Here is a 25980-nt window from a genome sequence, read left to right on the forward strand (position 1 = left end):
CATTAGGTGTCCTATGATTTTATATTGATGCGATTGCACATGGTTGTGGGTAGCCTATGCTGTTGGCTAATCTCAACAATATCAGGCCTTAAAAAAAGTGGATGACAATCAACCAAAAGTGAAATGCAGCTGAACAACTTATTGCAAAAACAGCTTTATATTCAGCGGAATCTGGAATACATATCTAGCCTATGTCAATGGTTGCATTGCATACAAATACAATGCATAATAGCCATAAGTTGTGTATTTGCTTGCAGTTAAATAACAGGTCTCAGAGAAAAAAAACAAAAAAAAACAGATTTTAAAATGGTTTTGTATTGCCAATAAAATTATAATTACAAACTGGTAGGCATCAAATGTTTGAAAAGAAATAAAGTAGAAATTATTTTGATTGGTGAAATTTAAGTAGGCTAGGTTAAAAAAAAAGCTTCCGCAAGATAACATTGAATAGAGTAGTGGAGAATGGAGATTTCCACTATTAACTTTCAGCATTCGATGATAAAATGCATCGATTCAATTATTTTCAGCATTTTGGAATGAAATTCTACTGCAATTAGTACGTTTGAACATTTTTATTAGATAGTTTTCTTTGATGTCCCTCCAGTTTTTTTCTTCGTGTGGCAAACGGCCATGTAGCCCAAACCTCAAGTCAGGTGCGACTCCCAGGGTTTGCGTTTGAGCAAAGCTTCATAAGGACAGTTCTTCATTCACCAGCTTACTAAAAGAGATATTTTACAGACCACAACACGTCTATTAACTGAATATTAACCCCATATGCCAGCAAACTACAAGAATATCCAAAAGATTTTACTCCAACTTTGAAGTCCAACATATCATAGCATCTTTTCACAAATTGCCAAATTCAAAAATTTATTAGCTAAATTTATTTACTAAATTTTTTAGCTAAATCTCGAAAATGTCACTATACATAGACAGCCATTAATATTGGATTCATTGATTAGTTAATTGTTTTATTGTTATTAGCCTGCGTAATTGTTTTAGAGCATCCATTAATTTTGTCAATTTCTTGAATATCGAATCTACAGTGTAGAAACTTATTAGTTATCTTTTACTTCATTTGACAAAAGTTGTAGACTCTTTTGGTTTTCATGCTATTTAATTTTACATGTTACGTTTCTTCATTAGTAATTACGTAGTAATAGATCATATAATTTGTTTCATTGTTTCCGTGGTGGCGCAACATGCATTGTTACGTCATAATATCTAAACTTTTAACCTTTGAAAAGTTTTCATTATTATTTTGTATTTTGAAATTATTATTTTGAAACTTATTATTTTATTATTATTTAAAAATTATTATTTTAAAAAGTTGTCATTACTAGTTGGGTCAACTTGGGGATCCAAAACCCCAACACTGCGCACTAGTGCCCTAGCGCTTGTGTACAGTGCTGCCGAATATGCTTCTCCAGTCTGGTGCCGCAGCACACACGCAGGAAAAGTAGATATCGCCCTTAACGACACCATGCGCATAATCACTGGATGCCTGCATCAAACTCCTACAGACTTACTACCAGTGCTTTCAGGCATCGCCCCACCAAAACTACGCAAAGAGAATTCTACCATACGGCTCGCATCAAAGGCAGAGGTCAATGATGGCCATCTCCTCCACAATGTAGTCCTTGACGCACAACAGCTCACACGTCAACGCCTGCTTTCCAGGCACCCTTTTTCTCGACACGTTGTGGCGCTTCATGAAGGTCACTTCGACGTGATGAAGTCATGGAGAGACCGCTGGGAAGCCATCTCACGGCCCAACCAGTTCCAAGTCACACCAGACACTACGGTACCACCTGGCTCAGACCTGCCAAGAAAAGAATGGGTAACTCTGAATCGCCTCCGTACTGGTGTTGGTTGCTTCAAGCACAATATGTTTACCTGGGGATTGTGTGACTCACCAGCCTGTGTTTGTGGTGACTGTCAAACAGCACAGCACATCATAAATCACTGTCCAGTGTTTCGACCTGAAGAACATGTGAATCTCATAGACCCTGATATGAAGACACTGCTCTGGTTGCAACAATTGGGAGATGTTACCTGAATTGCTGCCTCATAAGCAAGAAGAAGAAGAAGAATTATTATTTTGCTCTTGACAATATCAAACTGAAGATGCTTTAAAAGCAAAATCGATATTTTATTACAAAAATGAGGCTGGTACACTGTTTGTTGTGTTGAGCAACAAGACGAGACTAATGATAAGAGACAGTCAACCGCTTCAAGTGGACAGTTTGCTGGGTGGTTTACAAAAAACAGAAAAGTTTTATTAGTCAATCTAAAGAGAGTAGGGTAGCCAGTTCTTTTCTCTCTGCCGCCTTTCCTGCAGCAATTATGTCCACCCAATTTATTACACCCGAGATAGAGGTGAGCAGTGCTTTCAAAAACCAGCTGAAGCCGGGAGTCGAACCAGGTTTGCATAATTGGAAAACTAACACCTTATCCGTTGCACCATCCAACCGAAGAGAAACAATATTGGATTATCTGAACTTACAAAAAATGTACAATTTAGCTTTTTACATGACCGTACTTAGCCAATAACCTAGCGAATTGTTTTTACACAAATTGTAAAGTCATAAATATGTATAGTAGTAGCCTATCTATTTTTACCATTACCGAAAGGCATTGTGCCAATACCGGGTTGCTTTATCATAAACAGTAGGCTATATGCGACTCAGTCTTTGCAGATTTTTTTTTGGGCAAGTATCAAGTTTTATTCACGCAAACTGTAGGCCTATAGTTCTTCTCTCACCGGACAGTCTTCACTAATGACAAACTTCTTAGCACAAACAGAACTGTAGCCTACAGTATGATCTGCCTTTTCGAACCGTAGGACATTGTGGCAATATCGAAAGACCCTTAAATAAACTGCACAGTCTCGTTCTTACCTAACTGTAGACTACGTCCTGGAATACATTTTCCTCCTTATCTGACTAGCTACTGCATGTAACTGTCACCACATGCATGTCAGTCAGCTATGATTCAATAATGTGTAGCCTACTGTATATGATATGTAAAAAAGATATGTATGAAATGTATTGGATTTTAGTCAGATATATACTAAATCAGTGGTTTTCAACCTTTTTCATACCGCGACCCATTTTAATAACCCAATGTAACTAACGACCGTCTTCCAAAAATTTTGATTCAGGCATATGTAGGCCTAATACATTTGTGTATGCGTAATAGCACAAAAAATATATTTAAAAATACTACAAATTATGATACCACTCTGTGGAAAAAAATACTCATTTATTAAATTCATGCACAAGGCAGCATCAGTGAGATGGCTGGTGTTGCATCTTGGCGACAAGCTTGTGTGTGGGTGGAGCTGTTGTTGCCAGAGCACACCCTCCCTAGACCTGGCTCTACCAAGTTATTAGTTTATTCCTGGCTTTGTTCTTTATTTCCAGCATTGCTGAGAAGCATAGCATCTTTTCACATATAGACTAGGTGGGCAGTTGCCCACCTAGTCCTTTCGCTTGCCCTCCTAGCCTTTTCTTTGCCCCCCTATAGTTTGAAACTAGGTGGGCAATTTTTAAGACGTAATTTTCGTTTAAGTTTGATCCTGGCTTTATGTTAAAACAGCAAATCTGTAGTTTTTCTAAATTTATAATAGAACACTTCTTGATATATCAGCTTGCAATATTGAAAACAGCAAGGAGCAAATGCAGCGTTTTAAAGGTCTGGTGACTTCGTCTGTTCAAGTCAAATGTAAAAATTAGCTGACTGGGTTAGCGCTGCCAACCAAAACCAATATTTTGGTGTGAAGTTGTTGTGATGGCCTAAGTCAGTGGTTCCCAACCTTTTTGTTGTCACAGACCCCTTTAGACAAATTATTAATTCTGCGGACCCCTACCTAAATTTTGCCTGAAACTTAATTAACATACTATTGACTTTTAAGTTATTTTGGCAGCCGATTGTAGCATCGAATAGACAGCGATAGACACGTGTTTCGCCCATGAGGCTGGGCTCATCAGTATCGCACCGTATGTGTTAAACTGTTTTATTTGCATCAACAGCGCACGGGTACAAATAATTGACACGACGAGAGAGCACAAACAAACATAGCCAGGTCGAAGACTTTAAGAAACCGGCCTGCCACACCCCGCGGCGGCGGGGAGCGGCGTGATTTATGGGGTGACGATGCACCCGGAGGGTTAAGTCCACCAGCTTAGGTCGCGAGGGCCAGGCTGGGGAGTCGAGGTACCTGTGGAGGGAGAGTGTGGATCGAAAAACTATATGGCCCGTCCGCAAATTTAGAATGGCGGAGCGGGCCAGGGAGACAGGCTCTTTCTGCATAGCCCAGAAAGAAGCCCTGCGACGAACCGGGCGACCCGTCGTGTGTGGACGCTGGAACCGGCAGTAATTGACCGCCGGGCAGCGCCCACGTCTCCTTCACGCGTCCTCGCGCAGGTACTTTGACTCTTATACCCGGTCTGCCAGTAGGCAGAGCGGATAAAATTGGGGTCTCCCACGAGGAAGAGAGTCGAACCATTTAAGGATAATTTGGCTCTCGTGGCAGACGAATATTCAATAAAAATGTGGAGCAGAGGCTCGATGAATCAATATACTGTAATCAAAAAAAAAAAAAATATATATATATATAGGTGGGAGTGTAATTAATACTCACTGGAGAAGAGTAAGCTTTCATTCGGCGAGCACGGATGTGCACTGGCCAGACGTTGAGGCAGGTTCGCCCAGCTGGGTCGGGGAGGCTAGCGATCGAAACCAGAGGCACTGATAGGCTGCATTACCGGTAAAAATAGAAAATTGGGGTAGAAGTTTTGAGGCTGCATCGAGTTGATCAGGGGATCGTGTTGATCAATGCATTGAAAGCGGAGCGATGTTGATCCCGCCGCTTTACCAGTCAGTTTAACTCTTATCTTTGTGGAAAGAAAGAGCCAACAAAACCAGCAGGTGCCAGGGGTAGGTCAATGTGAAGAAAGGCGTTCTTCCCGGCTATCAGCACAAGGCTGATTACTCACTAGCACAGCGAGCTGCAGTGACGCTTCGCTAACCAGAACGGTGTAGCTTCCACGCCAGCCATTGAGACCTCCAATTAAACGTTTAAGTTATTTTGGCGTCACTGCAGCTCGCTGTGCTAGTGAGTAATCAGCCTTGTGCTGATAGCCGGGAAGAACGCCTTTCTTCACATACTATTGACTATTGTAATAATTATGCTCCTCAACTACTGTAGTCTACTGTGTCATATTGCATTGCCGCTATGACTCCTGCGGCCAGGCCCGGATTTAGGGGGGAAGGTGCAGGTGCCCCGGGCCTCCTACGTGGAAAAATGTGATTTTTTTTTCTTTCTTTCAGCCTTTGAAGTTTCTGCAAAATGCTGTGCAGTGCTGGATTAATGCTATTGTAGACGTAGAGGTGTTTTTTTGCACGGGAGCCCCCCGATCTAAAAATGCCCGGCCCCCATCAGCTAAATCCGGCCCTGTACATGATGGGTACTTTTTCATGCTTAAAAGCATTTTGAACTTTTTCATTTGAAGTTTGGCAGGGGTTTTGTGTTATTAGTTTTTGATAATTTTGATCTGGCAGCTTTGGGTTGACCAACGAGGTTGACTAAGCAAAAAACTACCATTTTCGGTGGTGCACGGTCGTTTGGTCGACAGACATTTGGTCGACAGGACGTTTGATCGACAAGACATTTGGTCGACAGGACGTTAGGTCGACAGAACGATTCATTTTTGGGTTAGAGTTAGGGTTAGAGTCAGGGTTAGATTAGGGTTATGGTTAGTTAACTAACCCTAACCCTAAAATAAATCGTTCTGTCGACCTAACGTCCTGTCGACCAAACGTCCTGTCGACCAAATGACCGGGTACCATTTTCGGTAGGCACTTTAACATTACCCACTCGTCGAAAAGCGTACTCGCGATTCAGCTGATTTCAGTCATGTGACTCGACACGTGATATTCTGATCGAAAAATTTTGATACAAAGAAATTTAACTGAATGCTTCGCTACAACCAGCGTTGCCTAATGGTTAGGGCAGAGGAGTAGTAATTTCGATTTCGTGGGTTCGATTCCCACCCTCTGCTAATACTATTTTTTCTTCTGCAACTGAACTGAGTGCAAGAAGGATCTTAATGACTGCAATCAATGGAGTTTATAAGGAAAATTGTGACTAAAACACAAAGCAATTTCACATTGAAAAGCAGGCACTCTTTGACGAGTGGGTGATGTTAAAGTGCCTACCACCATTTTCGGACTCTGTTTACTTGCGTATTTTGGCCTTATTTTCTCAGATTTGCTTGGTTGAGTTCATGAAACAACTTGGCAACACTAAGTTGAAATTTTAGACTGGTTTGTCGAACTTGGGATTTGGGAATTGGGAACAGGGTTGCCAGATGGCCTTTTTTTAGGCCAAATTCCAGAAAACTGGCCTTTTTAAATTGCAGTTGGCCTAAAAAAATTGATGCAAATAAGGCCAGAAAATCTGGCCTTATTTGGCTCTTTTTATGGCTGCAAATTTTGACCGGTTTAGAAAGTATTATTTTAAGGAAATTCAATTTCAATTGTAATATAAAAGTATCACTTATCATCACTTGGAGCCTGACCTATATTCGTTTTAATTTTAATTAGTGAGTACTAGTAGAGACATAGGTAGAGAGTAGAGAATGTGTTAGCGGTGGACAGGGCGGTTCTATTAAGTTGCACCTGCCGTAAACCGTAAAAGTATACACTTGCCTTGTTTGTTAATGTGATGTGTTTGCATTCCATTTGTGCAATCTTTTGCTGCTAAATAATTTCAAAACCGAGTATTAGTTTTAGTTCTTATGACATCTTAAACATAATGATTTCGTACTGGGTTGGTCAGTGAATAAGTTTATTATAACGACAACACATTTCACTGATTGTTGAACACTCCACGTTTACTTCTGATCCGGTTTGCAATACGCAAAATGCTACAGAACGACAGGGAATCTTTGCATTTGTTTATTTTTGATTTTTTAGATTCGTGGTTTTAAACTTCTATACATCAAATAAGTTTTGATGTGAGTGTAGGCTATATTTTATATTGTCATTGCGAAATTGAATTTTATACATTCTTTAGTTGATACAAACAGTGTTTTATTTTAATAATTCTTCTGTAGTCATGTATAGCACTGAAAAGAGTTTCCAATCCTGTAGTTGTAGACATCCCTGGTAAATATACTCAATAAGACAAATTCATGCTGATTGCTTAGTTAGATGTTCCGAATAGCACTGTTCATGAATTGAAGTAATAATGGTTTCTAGTTTATCTGCTACTACAGTAATTTTTCATTAATCAAATTATGCAAACAAACCGGTCATTATGCTCTGACAGTGCTAAATTATTATCTGTCATATTTGATCGTAAAATGGCATTTTCAAAAATTTATTTCAACTAAGTTGTTAGCGTTTATTTAGCCTTGGAAGTAAATAAAAAATTTGGCCTTTTTTTGGCCTTATTTTATAATGGATTTGGCCTTGCTATAGCTTGAGTATCTGGCAACCCTGATTGGGAATTGGGATTGTAGCGGTAAGAAGTTGTAGAAACCGGGGTTGAGTAACTTGAGTTGAAAAAAAACAAAAAAACTTGAGTTAACTCACCTTTCGTAGTCGTCGGGTAAATATTAAACCAATCATGAAGTTAAAGTAACAAATTTTATTCCTCTGCCATTTAAAAACAATAGTTGTCTAGCAAATTGCATGTCTAACTGCGCTTTCATATTTGATGATGCCTTTTTGGCGAATGTGGGCAATAGGCATTCGCTACTTTAAAAGTAATGCCCTGAAGCTATAACATTAAAAGAAAAATTCTTCAGTGGTTCTCAAACTTTTTTAATTGTGACACCTTTGGAAGTGTTTGCTGGACTTGCTCAGAGATCCATTAGGCTTAGGCCTATACATGAATCCCTGGACTTACTATAAAATTGACCAGTAACTTTTATATACCGGTATTTGTTTGCATCTCTAGCATTCTTTGTAGTGCAGGGGTTTAAGGTTTTATTTATATTAAATGTTTATAACCCCTTAATGACAGCAGAACCGCTGCTGGCGTAACAAAGCTTCGATGGCGTAGAGATAACACAATGAGTCTCAAGTTCTTTTATTCGTGAGTTCGAGTTCTCTGTTAATTTTCAGTAATATTATGAGTCTCTGTAATATTATGAGTCTCTGTTAAGATTGTGAGTCTCTGTCTGAGTCTGAGTTAAAATTTTGTGCAGAGGTATATAAAGCACTTTCAGAAAAAGGAAAAAGAAACAGTTTCGTAATTTAAAATTGGCAAATTCCAGCAATGTTTACGGACTAGGTTGAACTCCTGCTAGTGAGATTCCATTGCAGAGGTGAATCGCGGATATACTGAATAAGCAATAAATGGCCATTTTAACAGACTCACTTGAGAAAGCTGCGGGTGGTAGGTTATTTGAGTAAAAAATGATCCATCAATATTATCTCGGTGCACAACAACTGAGTTTTCTTAAGAAACGCAACTAGCCTAGATATAAGGATTGCTACTAATTGCTAATGGCCAAGTTTTAAGAAGAAATTCAAACTGGTTGAACTGCCAGACCGTAATTTATATTGTGTGTGCACGGTACTTTTTTTTTCAGATAAAAGAAGCTGGGCTATGTGATAGTTGTTTTACATTTATTTGTGATAAAATGACTTTAGAAATTGTGCATTTAGTTTTTGGATTTTTTTGTTTTCACTTAGTAGAAGCACCTCCTGTGGACGTAGCAGAAATTTCTGATACAAACTGGCAAGAGTGGTGGTTTATCAGACTGACCATCAACTTGTTAGGATATGCCACTGTGGTTGTTCCAGCGTTTCTTATTATTCGACATCTTAAAAAGATAAAGTATAATGAGAAAGGTATATATAGCAGTAATGCAGAATTTTGTATGATAATATGTTAATATCAGGGTCTGCTAAAAATGGAGAAGTTTTTAATTTCATTGACATAGTTACATTATTGACTGCAATACTGAGTGGTGAAAGCATCTGCATGGCACTCCAAAGGATATGATACAAGCTCAACACCACTCAAAAGCATATGTGACTGCATTTTAGCACTTTATGGCCAACCATATTAAGGATGTTTATATTGTTTACACTGGGGTTTTGTAGCAGTGTTAAAACTGCATCAGCTTAAAAACCTCAATTAGCTAGATCTAGTCATTCAGTAAAGCAGAATGAGTTATGGTTTTTGGAAAAATCTAAATTATTGATGCAAGTAATATGAAATCATGTTGACCATAAAGCATGAAGCTGTAGTCATGTCTGTTAATAATGTTATAATTGTACAGACAAACATGTTACAGTGGCACTGTCAATGGTTGCCGTCAGGATTTCACAAAAACAAAATGTGAACTATGCTCATCTGCCAAATACTCCAATTGAAAACTTTGTCAAATTTATCTATTGAACATGTTTATATACATATGCTAAAGTAAAGAAAACGTTGTGGTATTTTGTATGCAATTTTATGTCATAATAGGAGATATTGTGTGTAGCCTACCACAGATTGTTTATATCAGTTTTGAAACACTATTTTGCTTCAATTTAGGTTCTGGGGTATGTTTCCCCCTTGTCACCTCTTGTGTCTTTGGTGATGACGTTTCAGCTAGCCACACATCTTCTGCCACCTCTGCCAGTAAAACCGGTGCACCAAAATCCTTTCGTGGTTTCTTACTGCTTTTTTGTGCAGCTGGTTTGCAAGTAAGTTCATAAATTCTATGAAAGTTTGCTAGCATTTGAACAAAATGAATAAAGACTTTCATGCAAAAACTAAACAAACACGATTTGTTTTCCAAGCGACCGTACTTAAATTATATTGATAATTTACCAGCTCTTTTTTTATGCCTAGTTTTTCATTTTGAGTTTTTTTAATGAACTATTCTACTATACAACTAATCTGGGTTTTTTCTCCGGTCATTTATCGGTCATAGACCGATTTTTTAGCAAAATGTCCGAAAAAAATATAGCCAATTCGGTCAAAATGTCCGAAAAAATATATAGTCAATTGACTAACTGCAGACAGTGCACACCGTACTATATATGACCAAAATAAATAAAAAATGACCGAATTTTTTCAAGTTATTTCGGACAAATGACCGAAAAGTCTCTGCGAAAAAAAAAACTCAGCAACTAATCAACTATTCTAAACAATCCTGTCTCACACAAAAGAAGTAGAACTATTCTACTCCTAATTTTTGGATATATGTCACTGTAGTGTAGCAAGTACAATTATATCCAAGTTTATTTCTAATGCGTAAACTGAAGAGTGTAGAGTTGTGTCATAAAATGTAAGTGATTCAATAAAGTTTATTCTTTCTTTTCTATCTCTGTGGTCTGTACATTGTATGCTTTGCTGAGTGGCATTTATCGAATATTCATCCAATATATCATATAATACAATTTTGTTGTGGAAAATGTCTTAACCTACCAAGCTGAAAGTCAGAAAATCCATGATAATGGTTTTTGGCCATGGGTGTTTTCATTAGACCTAAATTATGTAAAGAGTTGATTGGTGGTACAAAACTTGAAAATTGTGAGTAGAATGTTGCTCATAGCTTGAAGCTGCAGGTTTTTGTCTCGCTCTCTTCAGGAGCTAACGTCAGAATAAATAAACCTAAATGTGGTAAAGTATATTTATAGTAGGCTAGAAGAAAAACAAAATGTAAATTTGGCTGGTCAGTAGAATTTAAATTAACAAAGGAGCTTTAAGGCATAAACGAATTTATTTTGGCGGCTTTTGAATTCCATGAAATTAATACTTTAAATCGGAAACGGAATGCCTAATGCCTATGTTATTGTTATGCGCTTACCTAAAAAACTTACAAATTTGATAACATAATCTATATCATATCTTTAAGACAGCATACTTGACTTGGGGAGTGATTCAAGAAAGAATTATGACAAAAGAATACGGAAAGTCTGATGATGAGCCAGGGGAAAAATTTACTAACTCCCAATTTCTAGTCTTTGTCAACAGGCATGTTACATTTAAGAGTTGTTTAAAAAAGATGTAACTAAATTGAAAGGAAAGTGATGTAATGAAACAGCTGACCTAAAGTTAACAAGTTTTTGTACTTTGTCGTAATGTTATAAATTTCCTATCTTTTTCATCTTCCTCACCAATGTACAGTGGCACACATGCACATAATTTTATCATTATTGTTGTCTGCTTGAACTTTCTTGGCACCAAGTCTAAGTGAATCAACATCTGTTTTAAGCCACCAGTCAGAGGAGTTTTCCCTATACTTGGAACATGTAATGTAACGCAGGGGTGCCCAATGTTTTTTGACCATATTGCATTTCGCTTTTTGTGAATTTTGGCTGCCGCATTAAATATTTCACTCATTTTTTCCTTGAATTCGGCCTAGTTTAACCTTTAAGATTGCATATTCTGGAGGCCAAATGAGGGCCGCTGATAGTGTTTCCCGCGTGCCACACTTTAGGCACCGCTCATTTAATGTATTGTTATTTTTCAGGTTGCTGGCGTTTGCAGTGGCAGGCGTGTACATAATGTCAACAAGACAGCCAAAGCATGGTTGCCCAATATACAAGTTTTCGTTTGCTTCTTTTTCCAACATTATGAGCAGTTGGTTTCAGTATGAAGCTCTCAAGTTCGTAACGTTTCCAACTCAGGTATACTCTTGTAGGGATGATAATCATGGCAAAGGAGTTTACTGTACTTGCTCGTACATTTGTAAAATTGTATTATATAATATTATACATATTATTTTAACATATAAAAAAACTAAACTGGTTAAGTCATGCGCTACCCAAGGTTTCATGCTAGGTGGCTTAGCAATCGTCAGCCGCAACACTGAAAAAAAAAATTATTATGATACACAACGTTTGCAAGTTGGTTAGTTATTGTATCATAGACCATAACCACATATGTTGAGCTAGTCCAGGAAATAGCTTTGGCAAGATGTCTGCTTCATGTGTTGCACATTTAACTTTCCATTGCACCTCAAAGCAATGCTTGTAGTTCAAAACATAAGATAAAAAGTAATCAATCCGTCTATGGTGTATAACAATTACTTATGTTGCTTTACATTGAGGTAATTTCATGTTTTATTGCCCTAACAGGTTCTTGGCAAAGCTTGCAAAGTGATTCCTGTGATGCTGATGGGAAAGGTAGTGTCTGGAAACGTTTATGAGCTCTATGAGTGGGTCACTGCCGGCATGCTGTCGGTGGGAATCGCCTTGTTTCTTTTGTCCAGCGGTCAGCAAGGCCATCACGACGCTGCTGATGCTGTTGACGACACTTATTCCCCCGTCGTCACGATAGTATCAGGATTTTTGCTGATGTTCGGCTACATGGCTTTTGACAGTTTCACGTCGAATTGGCAGGTGAAGGTTTACTTCATCGTTTCCTGAACTCTGCTTTAATCAAGACAATTAATTACACTGTAAACTGATTTATTCAACACTTTTGAAGCACTTTTATAGCCAGTAAATTGCAGAGGTGGGCAGTAGCGCGCTACTAGCGGCGCTACTTTTTTGGTAAAAGTAGCGGTAGCGGCGCTACTTTTTAGTTGAAGTAGCGGCTGTAGTAGCGGCGCTATTTGTTTCCAAAGTAGCGGTAGCGGGAGAGGCGCTACTTTTTTTCAGTCGCACTCCCGCTACCCGCTAATTTTTAATTTAAAGTGAAAAAAATACTCGTTTTTTTGCCAACACTGGCGTGGTCAAGCAGCTATAATCGGTTTGGTTGCAAAGTTTCGGTTTTTTGGGAATCTCGTTTTCTGGTGTGGAGCTGCGATCCTGCGATCAAGGTATGAAATCGATAATCTTCATTTTAATTTTGATAATTGCCGAAGTAAAGTTGTATTGTACAGTATATTATATGGTTTATAGAATATAGACTATATACATGCAGTGAGCATTGCCTTATCAGTCATCAGTCACCTATGCTAAGATGTTCAAAAATAAGGTTTTATCATATTGGTTAAAGTAGGTTAAAACTGTTGACAAATGGTTAGCTAAGATATTTGTTGTTGATAAAATTGTCTTACATGATGGTGGACTGGAGCGTGTTTGTCGGAAGTTGCAACTTCCTGTCTTAATCCACGGTAAGTCTTCGCTTACTTTCTAACAAAACACATCCCTGACTAAACGTTTCTTACTTTCAGCCATTCAATTTTCATCAGCCCTGCTTACAACTTAGAAGTTACAACATAGTTTATCTTATTTCTAAACAGCTTATTTTTTTCTAGCTGACGTCAACTTCTTCGGCAAATATCTCCGTGTGATGAAGCCTATCTGCCAGGCTGTAGACATTCTCCAGGGCGAGTCCAAGGCGTATTACGGAGTCTTGCTTCCGACCATTACAATTTTCACGAAGAAGTTGACCGAGATCAGTGATCTTGTGACCTGTGAGGAGTTGAGAGTGATCCTTGAAGTTGAAGGGGTGAAGAAACGATTCAACAAGTGCTTCAACGATATGAAATGTGTTATGGCATCATGTCTACATCCCTCCTTCAAGACTTCGTGGCTACAATATCTGCACTACCTTTCCACGGATGATGCTGACGCACTGCGAGAAAAAGTCAAGACAGATGTAATTCGACTGTTGCGGGAGACATCAAGCCAGGTTAATACCGAGAAGAGTGACACCAACACCAGTCACGACTCCAAGGATAAATTTTTTGGTGTGTTGGCGCCATCCCGTGAAACGTCTGTGCAGAAGGAAACAGCAATTGTGGACGCCTTTTTTTCGGACAGGAGCAAGTCCTTGAGCTTTTCGAATACCGAGTTAAAACATGTGTTCATTAAATACAACACCCCCATTCCTTCCAGTGCTGCGGTGGAAAGACTTTTCTCTGTTGGAAAAGATGTGCTTAAGCCAAGCGGGCAGGACTTAATGACTCTTATTTTGAAATGCTCGTGTTTTTGAAAGATGCGTAACAATAAATTTCCCTTAAAATGTGTTTTCTATAACGACGTTAAAATGACAGTGTAAACGAATGATAACATTCGTTTTCAAGGTCATTTTTGCGTCACTAGGGACTTGAAGAGTGTTTCCTAGTGTCATTTTAGACAAAAGTAGCGGAAGAAGTAGCGGTAGCGCGCGCTACTTTGGTCCGAGTAGCGGTAGCGGGCAGCGCGCTACTTTTGTAAATTGGTAGCGGGTAGCGGTAGCGCGCGCTATTTTGGGCGAATTAGCGGTAGCGGGTAGCGCGCTACTTTAAAAGTAGCGGGTGCCCACCTCTGGTAAATTGTGTGACATTTATCGAAAGTACTATAAAAACTTGTACATACACAGCCTAATAAGGAAATGGTAATAAGGAATACGTTCACATTCTAGGACACTCAGTTAGGACTTAACCTTCTCTTCTTTCATACTGGCGTTTTACTTTTTCTTATCTGATTTTTTACATGTCTGATTGTCTGGCGACTGTTTTCATCATTTTCCAAAAGTTTATTGTATATCTTGTCAATCGACTTGTTCTACCTTGGCGTTTATTCTGCAGCTCAAAAATGATTTAGTAAGAATAAAGCTCAATGTTTTTCTTCTGTTAGGGAAAGTTGTTCAAAACACACAAGATGTCTTCCGTGCAAATGATGTTCGGAGTCAACTTGTTTTCCTGCGTTTTCACATCCTGCTCCCTACTTGAACAAGGAGGATTCTTCGAAGCATTTAATTTCATGATGAATCATTTCGACTTTGCCGGGCACGCAGTGGTGTTGTCTGTAAGTACACTGATTATGGCACATTTCGATGCCAATACACTTTCCTTGGAGAGAAAATTGTGCATGACTAATTGACTATTGACTACATAGGACACAATTCTGGCACTATGGTAATAGATGCCATTGATAACATGATCATTGATCAATTATTATACATTTTGCAATATGCAACCATCCCAATCTTGTCTACAATAAGCTTCAACTAAAAGGTGAAAAAATGTAAAATTTTAGGAGCAAGTAGAAATCTTCAATGGGGTTAAGAGCTTTCGCTTGTAAGACGTTCATCGGCAACATAGCTTCTCTAGTTGATTAGAGTTTATTCACCTGGCCTTGTCCGTATTTTTATCTTTTGTTAAAGCGAGGTACAGAGTGTAAACGTTTATCTATTGAGTGGGCGTATTCTATTCAAAGCGTGGTATGTTTGTTTATGGGGTGTTAAAGTAATACGTTAATAAACCAAAACTGCAATATTATAGTAAAAAGAATGACCACGAGCATTCTGTAAGCATAATTGTTTGCTTTGTAGATTTGTTCTGCAGTCGGACAGCTATTTATATTCTTCACCATATCGGAATTTGGAGCTGTCATCTTCACAATCATCATGATCGTGAGACAAGCGTTTGCCATTCTGCTGTCGTGCTTCATATACGGTCATCCAGTCGGCTTGTTGGGAATTTGCGGAATCTTTGTCGTGTTTGCCGCGTTATTTCTCAGGATTTACGCCAAAAGTCGAAAGTCAACCACAACTGTTGCTTCTTCATCACCGACCAGCAAAGTTTAACGTGACCACCGTCAGTGCTGCGTCATCACGCTATATTAGACGTCGGTGACGTACCGCTTTTACGTTCTGCGTGTCTATAGTTAAAGCAACCTGTGTTTTGTATTTAAAATGTGGTGATTATACTGTTTGTTGGCTGTGTTTTTATTTTGGTGAATGTTATAACAAAAGCATTTTTAAGTAACCTTTCAGTGCAAGCGTCGAGTTTTACAGCACTAATTTTAAAGCATTTTCTATCAAGTTTCTTTTGTATTTGTCGCGTAAGTTTTAGTTGAGTTAGACGTTCTGTACAAGTAGCCTAGTTTTCTGCGGATGAAATATCAGTCGAAGGTTGCCACTTTCTTTTTACCAATGCAGTACCAAGAGATTGCTATTTTTTTATTGTTATTCATTTACTTTGCTCCGATGCGCAGAGAATGGAATTTTTAATCTTTTTTCCGCTGACTACTTTCGAAATACAAAAGATTTTGTTTTATGCACAACGACCTTTCATGTGCATTTTCTAGTTGCCATCTTCTATATATATCGATTCAACGTGGAATCCGTGTTCTGTCTACTGGAAAAATACATCCTTTTATGGTGTGCTAACTGCCATCGTTTTTGGCAAATTTGTTTATTGAAAATACGTAGTTTAACTTTAAAAATGCACCCTCTTTTCAAGTCTCGAACTCTCTGAATCACTCATCGTTTCATTGGTTTGATTTAGATCTCAAAATACCATCTTTGAATGGAATCGTAAATACCAAAGCCACCATTGAGCCATAGGCTGGCTACCTCTAGATAAATCGAAAAAGATCGTTAATTTGTGCGTCTTTTCCACGTTTTCCAGCAACTGCTCTGTTTTCGGCTTGTTCTCTTTTCTGACTTCAGCACAGATGCCTGCTGTGAACGATATGCTACAGTTGCATTCAATGGCTTATTCAGGGCTTACTTTTGTTTTGCGTTATTTCTCTCAATGTCTTTTCTGTTTGATGCTTCCGGAAAGATTCACTTTATCTGTTTGTGTCTGGAATGCTTCCATATTTTAAAAGGCTGCAAGTCCCCCAAGAAAAATTGTTGGGGGGGTGCCATATCGAATCGTATCTTCGACATGTTTTTGTTTTTGGAGCCTGCTTCTAACTCCGTTACTCACCTAAATGTGTGTTGTGACAACACAATTAGTTGTGAATTATTTAAAAACCATAAGAGTTAAGATCCTACAATTTGGTATACAGTGACTAAAATATTTTACAACTTTTCTAAAACATTTTAGGTGGAAAAGCAAACTAGGCTACATCGTTTAAACAAAATAGTAGTGTAGCACAAGTTTGTTTTTAATCCAATGACAAATGTAATTGTACAGATGGCAGCCGAATTCGCTGCAAACTTGTGGTTAATGTTTTATTTATCGTGTTTCCAACCTCAGATTTATCTCCAGTTTTGTCCTATTCTGTCCTTTGATTCTTTAAAACCAGTGGTCCCCCCCTATACCTCTGTAAACTTTCTCTGAAAGCGAGTCTCGAACATAGTAGCCTAGTCGTTCTGGTTGTCATCCGAAGACTTGGGAAGGTAATTTCTCTTTTAGTGAAACTGGGAGTATTATGTTTGAGATAGCTGTGAAAAGCACGGCAGGTATGTGATACTACATGCTCATTACAAACGCGTGATCATCACATGTTCATTTTTTGTGGGCTACCCCAGACAATTACTTTCGTCACTCCATTTTTAAGTGACTGTTTGAAAGATGGCATTCGTTGGTTTTTCCATCTAAAATGTTGAAAATTTCAGTCAAACTGCCACGTTATGATGCGTACCAAATTTTGAAATCATTCTTTTATAGATTTAAAAAACTCAACGTTTTGAAGTGTCACCATTTTTTTGCCCCCAGGGGCGTCGGAAGCGGGGAAGCAATGGTGCCCTTTTAAGATCATGTAAGCTACTGAACATTTGCAATTCGATATAACAATTTCAGCTATTTGCTTTTCGCCTAATTATAATCTTTCATTTCTGTCTCAAAATAATATTCACGACACAAAATTCTGTATCACAGTAGATTACATCATTATAACATATAGCATGATGCCCTTCCGTGCCATTGTTCTTTGTGTACCGGGAACTTGTATCATTACTCGATGATGAGCTTATGGATGAGCATTATTGCTATATCTTCTTAAAACTCAAAAAAAAATGGCCTTTCAGCAACAAAAATGCCCTTTTTTTATAATCCTGCCTCCCCCCCAGTCAAAAACCGTTCCGGCGCCCCTGTTCGCCCCACACGATATAACCAAATCATCCTTGTTATTTTGTGCATTGCTCAAAACGTGTAGTTTTTGTTAAGATGCATTTATGTAATTACCACCTGTTTTTGTAATAGAGTTGATCTCACAGATATGTTTATTGTTTAGTCAGAATTTTTGTTTATAATAATTCTTTTCGTAAGATGATGCGTTTTTCGAAGCCACTTATGACGAACGCACAATGCGCGTATCAGTGGTGCTCGTGCTTTTTTGCTTCCCGTTGGTGGTGCGCAATAAACACAACAAACATCCAGTTATTTGGCGTGTACTGTTTTCGTTGTGGTGGTCAGAAATAAAAACAAACAGAACTAGACCAGGTCCAAGCTACAATCAACTTGTCCGCTGCGCAGCCGAGTGGTGTGAGCGCGTATGTCTCGAGGCTCGAGTGAACGTCAGTTCGATATCTACCAAGAGCACGCAGATGTGTCTTTGGCGAAATAACGCCCTGAAAAGTATGAGACGAAGACCGGCTTCCTTGCCTCCCCTTTCAAATAATTAAAATATCCAACGACCGGGCATGGACGTGGTGATAACAAAGTCATATTTAATTTGTAGAGTTGGCGTTTGCCTTTCGTTTATGAGTGTGATCTATCGTTACCCAACTGATGGAGAGAGAACAAAAGGCGTCGTGGTTTTAACCTTGAAAATTTTTCAAGAAGTAGCCTAAGTTATGTTGGTTATGGTGCGCAAATATACCAAGCATGAAGTGTCATGGATTTAGTGGTGAAGGTTGTAAATTTTATTCTGTCTTAAAAACGTCCATTTGCTAGTTAGGCCTAGCCTCTATACCAGGGCTACTCAACTAATGTTAGCAAAGGTCCATTTCGACAAGATGAATATTTTTGCGGTCGGGTGAATATTTCATAATCACAAAAAATTGCTTTTCCCTAATGGAAATCTGTTTAAAGAAGCCCTAAAATGTGGCAAGGAGGTTATTCTTCCAGAAGCCCGAGGTCCACCTTCAACACCCAGAAAGTCCGGATTCGGACCGCGGTCCGCCAGTTGAGTAGCCCTGCTCTATACTCTGACAAGCAGAAAATCAGTGCTGAGATTTATTTTATTTTTGAAATGTCACTCGAGGCGATATGGGCCCACTGATCTAAGGAGAGTGTGCAGATTGCACGTTGTGGAAAAAAGTAGTATTCGTCGCAGTTTAATGCTGCGAAATAGTACAGTAGGCTTGACTGATCTACTATTTTGTTACATGATTGTTGATCAAGCACTTCAGTGGCAGTATCACAATACCCAGAATTCACAAATGCAATTAGCCTATAGTACAAAATTTGGCTCCTTCAAAAAATAACATTAGGCCTAAGCTATTTTTTTCAAAATACTGACATTTTTTAGTGTAAAATTTCAATTCGACTAGCTATTAATAGATCAAAATTTCGTTTAATTTTTACGTGAGTTTGTTAAACACCCTCAAAAAACACCAGCAGTTAGCATCATTGCTGAAGTTTTTTTTTTACGCTGATCATTGCTGATGCACAATTGCACATTCTTAAAAGGTCTGTCCGACGATATTAGACCTAGGCCACATCCTTTGCTTTTTGTACCAATTTTCGATGATGTATTATTTCATGCTTCTATAGATCTATTTTAATATCGGCAACGTTAACAAGTGGGCTAACAATAGGCTGCCGTTTTTGCAATCATTTTGCATGACGTCATTTTTGACCGAAAGCATAAGCTCGGTAATAAATCGTGGCGAACATTTGTGCCAATTTTGGAATTGATTTCGTCTTTTAGCTCACGAATTTTCGTATTCGATAGCTATTTGAGATATATGAAACTTATTTTAATAAACAAATTCCAATCAGTTATTTACGATGACGACATTGTGACAATGTGACTTACCAATGACAGACACAACTATATTTGTATCATCAGAATTATTAAACAATAAACATTGCAATTTTAGAGATAATTTATACTTTATTGTAAGTTACCTCAAACTGTGTGCTGCGCACATTAGGGAGCCTACTGTGCTGTTGGAGGGTCGCAAGTGTGCCCCCATTTGAAAGTTGTAACCGTAGCTGAAAGGTGCGATATGTCAAATTTGCTTAAAACAGAGCATTTGAAGACCTAAATGCTTTCAAATACTAAAATGAAGTTTAAAATACGACTTTTGAGTTAAAGCAACTGAAAGTTCTTTTAGCGTTGGTTTGGTTTTGAATCTTTATTCTTGGACTGATAAAGCCTTGATAGGTTATTCCTGGTACTTTCGCATGGCCTACTTGTAAAGGCTTTTGACGCATGGCCGGTTACCGAGATTTGACAGAGTGAGGTTTTCCGATTGTTGTATTGTTTTAATCTTTAATGTTTATGCATATACCGCGTGTTTCAATAGCGAAATTAAACCTTTTTTTTAATGAAAAATTTTGCGCTGGGACAGACGTTGACCACCATAGGCTATAGCCTACAACGTATTTTGGTGATAACGGAATTACCACAAAATGTAACTTAAGTACCGGTAGTTCTACAACTCAGATCTTCATTTGCTTTCGTGTTACAGTAGGCTACTACAGGCTACTGTAAATTGCCGACAATCAATTGTGTAAATCAATCGGACGCTTGCAAAAAGGAGGTGCCTCCAAAAATCTAAACCAGTTAGCCTACATAGCAATTTAACAACGATTGTTTGCAATGGGAATTCAAGTGGACAGGAGTTTCCACCGCACCATCACTGCTCACATTGCAGTAAAAGTAAATAATGTTACATAGCCTACATGGACTAAACTACAGCAACTTCCATCATGCAGCCTAGTGTTCGTCCAGTTTCGAGCAGTTTTAGTTGTTCTAGCAGTTTCGAGCAAAAGTTGGTGAAAGGTAATATTTTGACCAAAAACAATGGAAGTTAGCAGGGCCGGATTTAGCTGATGGGGGGCCCAGGGCACTTTTAGATCAGGGAGCCCCTGTGCAAAAAAAGTTTTTGCGCCTACGGCGCGAAAAACCATCTCTACGTCTACAGTAGCATCAGTCCAGTACTGCACAGCATTTTTCAGAAACTTTAAAGGCCAAAAGAAAAAAAAATAACATAAAATTACATTTTTTTTCACATAGGGGGACCCTTCAAAAGTCGGGGGCCCGGGGAAACTGCCCCCTCTGCCCCCTAAATTCGGGCCTGGACATGAGAAGGCAGTGTACCGTGGTAAATTCCGAAACTATTCTGTGTGCTGTTGATCAAAAAGTTTGAAAACTGCTGCACTACTGTAGATTGTAGAATGTAGCAAACAGTTTATCTGTGGAACTAAACAAAAAAAGAACAAAATTAAAGTGCATTATTTATAAGTTAAACGTTCCACCATGGCCACCTGGAGATGCGGCCTGATTTGTCACATTTTGCAGATTTTGATTAGAGCTACTGCTAGTGCTTGACTGACATTTTTTGAGATGTTTTTACTTTTTGTGGGTTCCTAATGACAAAAAACTTTTTTGTTGCCTTGGGGAAGCAATAGCAAATGAGAAAAAGTAAGTTGAAAAACGCAAAATCAGACTGTTATTGAAAATTAACAGTCTGACTAAAATTTACAAAATCAAATTTTCTTTGTTTTTCAACATGTGAGGATGTTAAAACCTATTGTGTCATCTGGGGAAAAGAATAAAGAAAGAGTAAAAATCTAATTTTTAGAAAAATTTATTTAAAAGTTCGCCCAAAGTTAGAAAAACCTGGAAATTTCTGCAAAAATGTGACAAATCAGGCCGTATCTTTAGGTGGCCATGGTTCCACTTATCGGTATCATGTTTTATTGTTTAAACATAAACGGCTCAACAAGAAAGCTTGTAGACCTATTTCAAAATTGATTAAACGATCTAAAAAGAAATTAGGGGCTGTAGTCGAGGCGGTGCCACTCCGCAATCGACGGTTTGTAATCAAGGTTTTGTTTCTTTAACCTTTACCTCAAAGGTATTACCTACAAAGCTATACAGGTGGTTGAACAAGGTAGCTCAACGTTGTCGGCCTACACATGTTCTACAGCCAGAGCAGTTGACAGGATAATTTGGGGCCGGTACCAATAATATCTTCAAGTCCCAAATCAAGATACTTCTAAGAAAAACGCACTAACCTATGTGCAAACAATACGCGGCAGTTTCTTCAAGTTTCCGGGCTCCTTGGAAAGGTTACATTCCTTTAAAATCATCCCGGGCCTGTGAACAAAACTACTCTCTTGGACCTTCCTGTCAATGCTACTGGCTACAGCTGGAATCAACAGGTAGGCTATGTTTAAATGGCATTTCCTCTTTCAAGAGACGGGCAACTAGCCCGTCTCAAGCGCGCATACGACACCAGCAGGTAATACATCTTGAAACATCAGTTATGCCGCCGAGTTTTCAAATGCTTTTAGATTTGGGGATCGTCATAAAAACAGTGATTCTCAGTAAAATCAGCAAATAGGATCAAGCAAAGTTTCGATGCGCAACCGTCGACAGAATTGTTGCAAAGAAGCATGTGGGATTTTCTTTCTTACAAGAGTCGTCGATTCATAGGTCTTCTTAAATCAGTGCTTCTCAGCCTTTATTTGTGGCGACCCAAATATTAAGGCTAAATTAATAGCGAAGATTTGGCGACCCTATATCCAAAACTACGTTTCGCACAACGTTTTGTAAGCATGAAAAAATGAGCCACACTCATATTCACGGATAATCATATTAAATTCTCGTATCAATGAACCCAAATGCCTTTCTATGACAAGCTGGACATCGTCAAAGCCTCACTCCGTATCTTCCAGTAATTGATTAAAAACAGTAAACGATGCTGTTTTCTGGGACGCAATCTTCCTCTTCCACAACTTCAGCTTTTCGTAAAAGCAATCAGTTTTTCAGATACATCAACCAACATTTTGTTTGGCCCTTGCAAAGATTTATTCAAGATGTTCAGCTGCGAAAATATATCAGAAAGATACGCTACAAGCAAAAGCCACTTTTGATCAGCAAACTTTTCTGCCAAGCTATGCTTCTTGTTTATCAAAAATTCTTTCACGTCCTTGCGCAGAGTTACATATCTCTCCAGTACTTTGTCACGAGATAACCATCTCACATAAGGAAAGTACAGCAGATGTCTGTATTCTGCACTAAAATCTTCGCATAATTTTTCAAATAGTCGTGAGTTCAGTGAATTGGCCCTTATGAAGTTGACGATGTGAATTATATCTTGCATGACAGTTCCCAATTCGGTTGAAAGCCTGCAAGATGCTAAATATTCTCGATGGACAAAACAGTGACTGACGAGTACATTCGAATTCATTTCTTGCACACGAACAGTAAAACCTTTGCGGAATCCGAGCATAGCTGGAGCTCCATCACTGCAAATACTGGAGCATTTTGTCCACTCTAACCCTCTTCATTCACAAATGAGGCAACCAAAGCAAAGATATCTTCACTTCGTGTTGTTGTTTCCAAAGCAATACAAAAAGTGAACATAGTAGGCTACCCCCCTGCATAGTACCCATACAAGCTTAAGTAATTGACGAATTTACCTGTAGACAAGATGTTCAAAGATTGAAAGGGTTTCGGAAAATGCAATAATTTTTTATTTGATAAGGTTTAAAACAATAAATTGTCCAATTTTAGCAATTAATTGTATATGTTTGGTGTGGTTTTTGAAGCAATTAATTGTTGCAATTCCCTGGTCTAGAGTGTACTGTTGTGTACACTTCACTGCAAAACGTGTGTGGCGAAATCGTCAGGTGAAACCTGCGGCGTAGTTAGAATAGTGGAAATTACAAAAACTAAAGTTGTGGTATCCAGGCTTACGCCAGGTGGTTAAAAGTATAGATTAGGTCTACGTGGAAGGTTGGTTGGTTTTGAATGTTTATCCTCTGACTGCAAAACCTTTGGTAAATTATTTCTAGCAGTTTCGCATAACTTATTTATAGAAGCTTTGAACCACTGACGCAGGGCCATGTTGCCAAGATTGACAGAGTAAAGTTTTCGATACCTGTTGCTGTTGAAATGTTGTTGTTTGTGAGCTATTTCATCGATTGGGTGCTGCTGAATGGAGAGCAGTCCTGAATTGCGTTCCTCAGGTGCATACTCCAAGAACCGAACTAGCGCCGCTTGATGTAGAGTTGGACGCTCAATCAATTCATTAAGGTAAGGAAGCTAATTTTCGTGTCCATCTTCAAGCGTGTTATTTAGTGTCTTGCAAAAAACACAGTCGAGTGATCTTAACGGTATCGAAATGATGTCATTTTGTGAGAAAGTTTTCGCTACTTGACTGTATGCAAACGACTGACCAAGCTTTCATTGCATGAAACGCCTCAAGTGTTCAAACTGAAATACTAGTCTCATTAAAATATGAATAAAAAGTAAGAAAAAATAAAACTCTGTCAAAATTATTGGGCCAAATATTGCAATTTTAACCAAGTTAAATTCAACAAAAGCTATGTTTACGATAAGATTGATTTCCCAGCCTCAAAGCAAATGTTCTGTATAGGTTGATGATCACAAATCAAACTCAACATCAAGAAATAAACTGTAGGCCTAATTTAACTTTTTGAGAAAAGTGATTGATTGATTGATTGATTGATTGATTGATTGATGATATGTTTGCATGACAACCAACAGATTGAAATTAGATTTCCGGATGAAGTTTTTGATCAAAATTTTATATAGATTTTTTCACTCAAAACAATAAGTTTTTGATCTAAAATGAGCCAGACATGACCAAACGTTGTTATTTGTGGTGAACTTTTTAAGTAGCGTACACTTAATTAATTTGAAGATTATTGTAAATGCTTTCCGAAGCACGTGCGTGAATGCCTTATTGGTCCATATCAACAACTTATAAATAAACATATCGGTAGTGAAGCAAAACTCAAAGGAACGACTTTATTCATAACTGAAATATGCGGAATGTTTCTATTCCTGGCAAGAAATTAGTTGTTTATGTGACTAAATACGAATCTATGTTGAATAAAATGAATGAACTTGCTCCAAAGGCTAATTTTAAGTCGCATATACTCATACTGTATATGAAGTTGTAAGATACACACAATCACACGTAAATAACAGCTTGTAGAATTGCCACCAAATTAAGCATTGGTACATCTCAATGTCAGCCCAAGGACATGGTTTTAAAGTGAAAACTTTTCTATGTTTGGAACTACGTCACAGCTTCGAAGTGACGTGGTTACCAAGACAAGTTCTCTAATAAGTTCAATGTTGTAAAAACATTTAAGCCTTGATATTTTATAATTCATGTCATAGAAAAGAATTTTTAATATTGTGACTACTCGGTTGTTTTTAAATTAGAAATTGTATACGTTGCTTGAGTATCATTTTATTTAATCTGGAGGTTACAAGCAATCTTAATTAGATCAGGGTGGTTCGTACGTTGGTCTAATGTACATCCTGCAACGCTTTTTTTTGTATCTACATAATAATCTACTTTTCAATGACTTTACGTTTCGAAAATGTTCACCGAAATTCGCTGTTCGAAGCAAACACGCGCAAACAAACAAGTTTAATGAATTAAACGAATTGTTTTTCAGTTTAACCACGCTCTATTTTCAGAGTGGTATATTGCCTTTTTTTCTTTCAGTGTGCAGCCTATTTAAGCACACGAAAAACTTCGTTTGAAGTCACAAATAAAATAGAGACTCGATGGGTAGTGGTCTCCTATTCATTACTTTAGGTGGTCCTTTTTTTGATTACAGGTCAAGTCATGGCGAAGATGTTAAAAATTCATGGCTATGAAGTGAAAATATGTCACAATAGTATCCATGGCTATTTGAAACATGTTTTTTAATAAATCTAAATTTTTTACACTTTGAAAAATGATTTGAAATAACGCAAAATTCTTCTCCGAGAAACTGAATAAGTAAAGAATGCAGAAAAGTTTGGATCGAAAAAACATCTTAGTAGCTGCAGAATGACTAATACTTTTATAGAAATTAAAGTACTACTTGATATCTTTATGCAGAGCTGTAGTGAAATGACCAGACTCATAGCTTTGTTCTAAAATGGTGTAGTGAGTTGCCCATGTAAGCGCTTAAAAAAAATCATCAAGAATTACTTGGAGGTTTGGCCAAAAATAACTAGATACACTCACATTTTTGAGGTGCTAAATAAGTCAAACTTTAGCACTCAGAAATTTTGTTAGTATATTCATAAGCGAGTCGGAGTCGGCCTTTACGAAAACACAACAAATATGCTTTTGCAACGCACACCATCGAAAAGATCCGGATGCCCGCTACCAACAAGCAAAAGTTATCTTATTTCGAT

General features: G+C 38.1%; 1 protein-coding gene across 1 annotated transcript; it reads left to right on the forward strand.

The window, feature by feature from the left end:
* Positions 1 to 9587: 9587 nt before the first annotated feature.
* LOC145784172 (adenosine 3'-phospho 5'-phosphosulfate transporter 1-like) lies at positions 9588 to 17999 on the forward strand. The gene is made up of 6 exons (XM_082595937.1): positions 9588 to 9714; positions 10872 to 10990; positions 11490 to 11646; positions 12097 to 12360; positions 14530 to 14700; positions 15227 to 17999. The coding sequence occupies exons 2-6, from the start codon at positions 10911 to 10913 to the stop codon at positions 15479 to 15481; spliced, it is 927 nt and encodes a 308-aa protein (XP_082452063.1). The 5' UTR covers positions 9588 to 9714; positions 10872 to 10910; the 3' UTR covers positions 15482 to 17999.
* The last annotated feature ends 7981 nt before the right edge of the window (positions 18000 to 25980 follow it).

This window comes from Aplidium turbinatum, chromosome 15 (assembly GCF_918807975.1).
Source record: "Aplidium turbinatum chromosome 15, kaAplTurb1.1, whole genome shotgun sequence".
Taxonomy (NCBI): domain Eukaryota; kingdom Metazoa; phylum Chordata; class Ascidiacea; order Aplousobranchia; family Polyclinidae; genus Aplidium; species Aplidium turbinatum.

Bases quoted from the DNA above. Each gene is read 5' to 3' on its own strand.
- LOC145784172 (XM_082595937.1), top strand. From the start codon at position 10,911: ATGACAAAAGAATACGGAAAGTCTGATGATGAGCCAGGGGAAAAATTT. The intron at 10,991-11,489 runs GCATGTTACATT...GTTATTTTTCAG, and splicing joins TTTCTAGTCTTTGTCAACAG to GTTGCTGGCGTTTGCAGTGG. The intron at 14,701-15,226 runs GTAAGTACACTG...TTTGCTTTGTAG, and splicing joins GGCACGCAGTGGTGTTGTCT to ATTTGTTCTGCAGTCGGACA.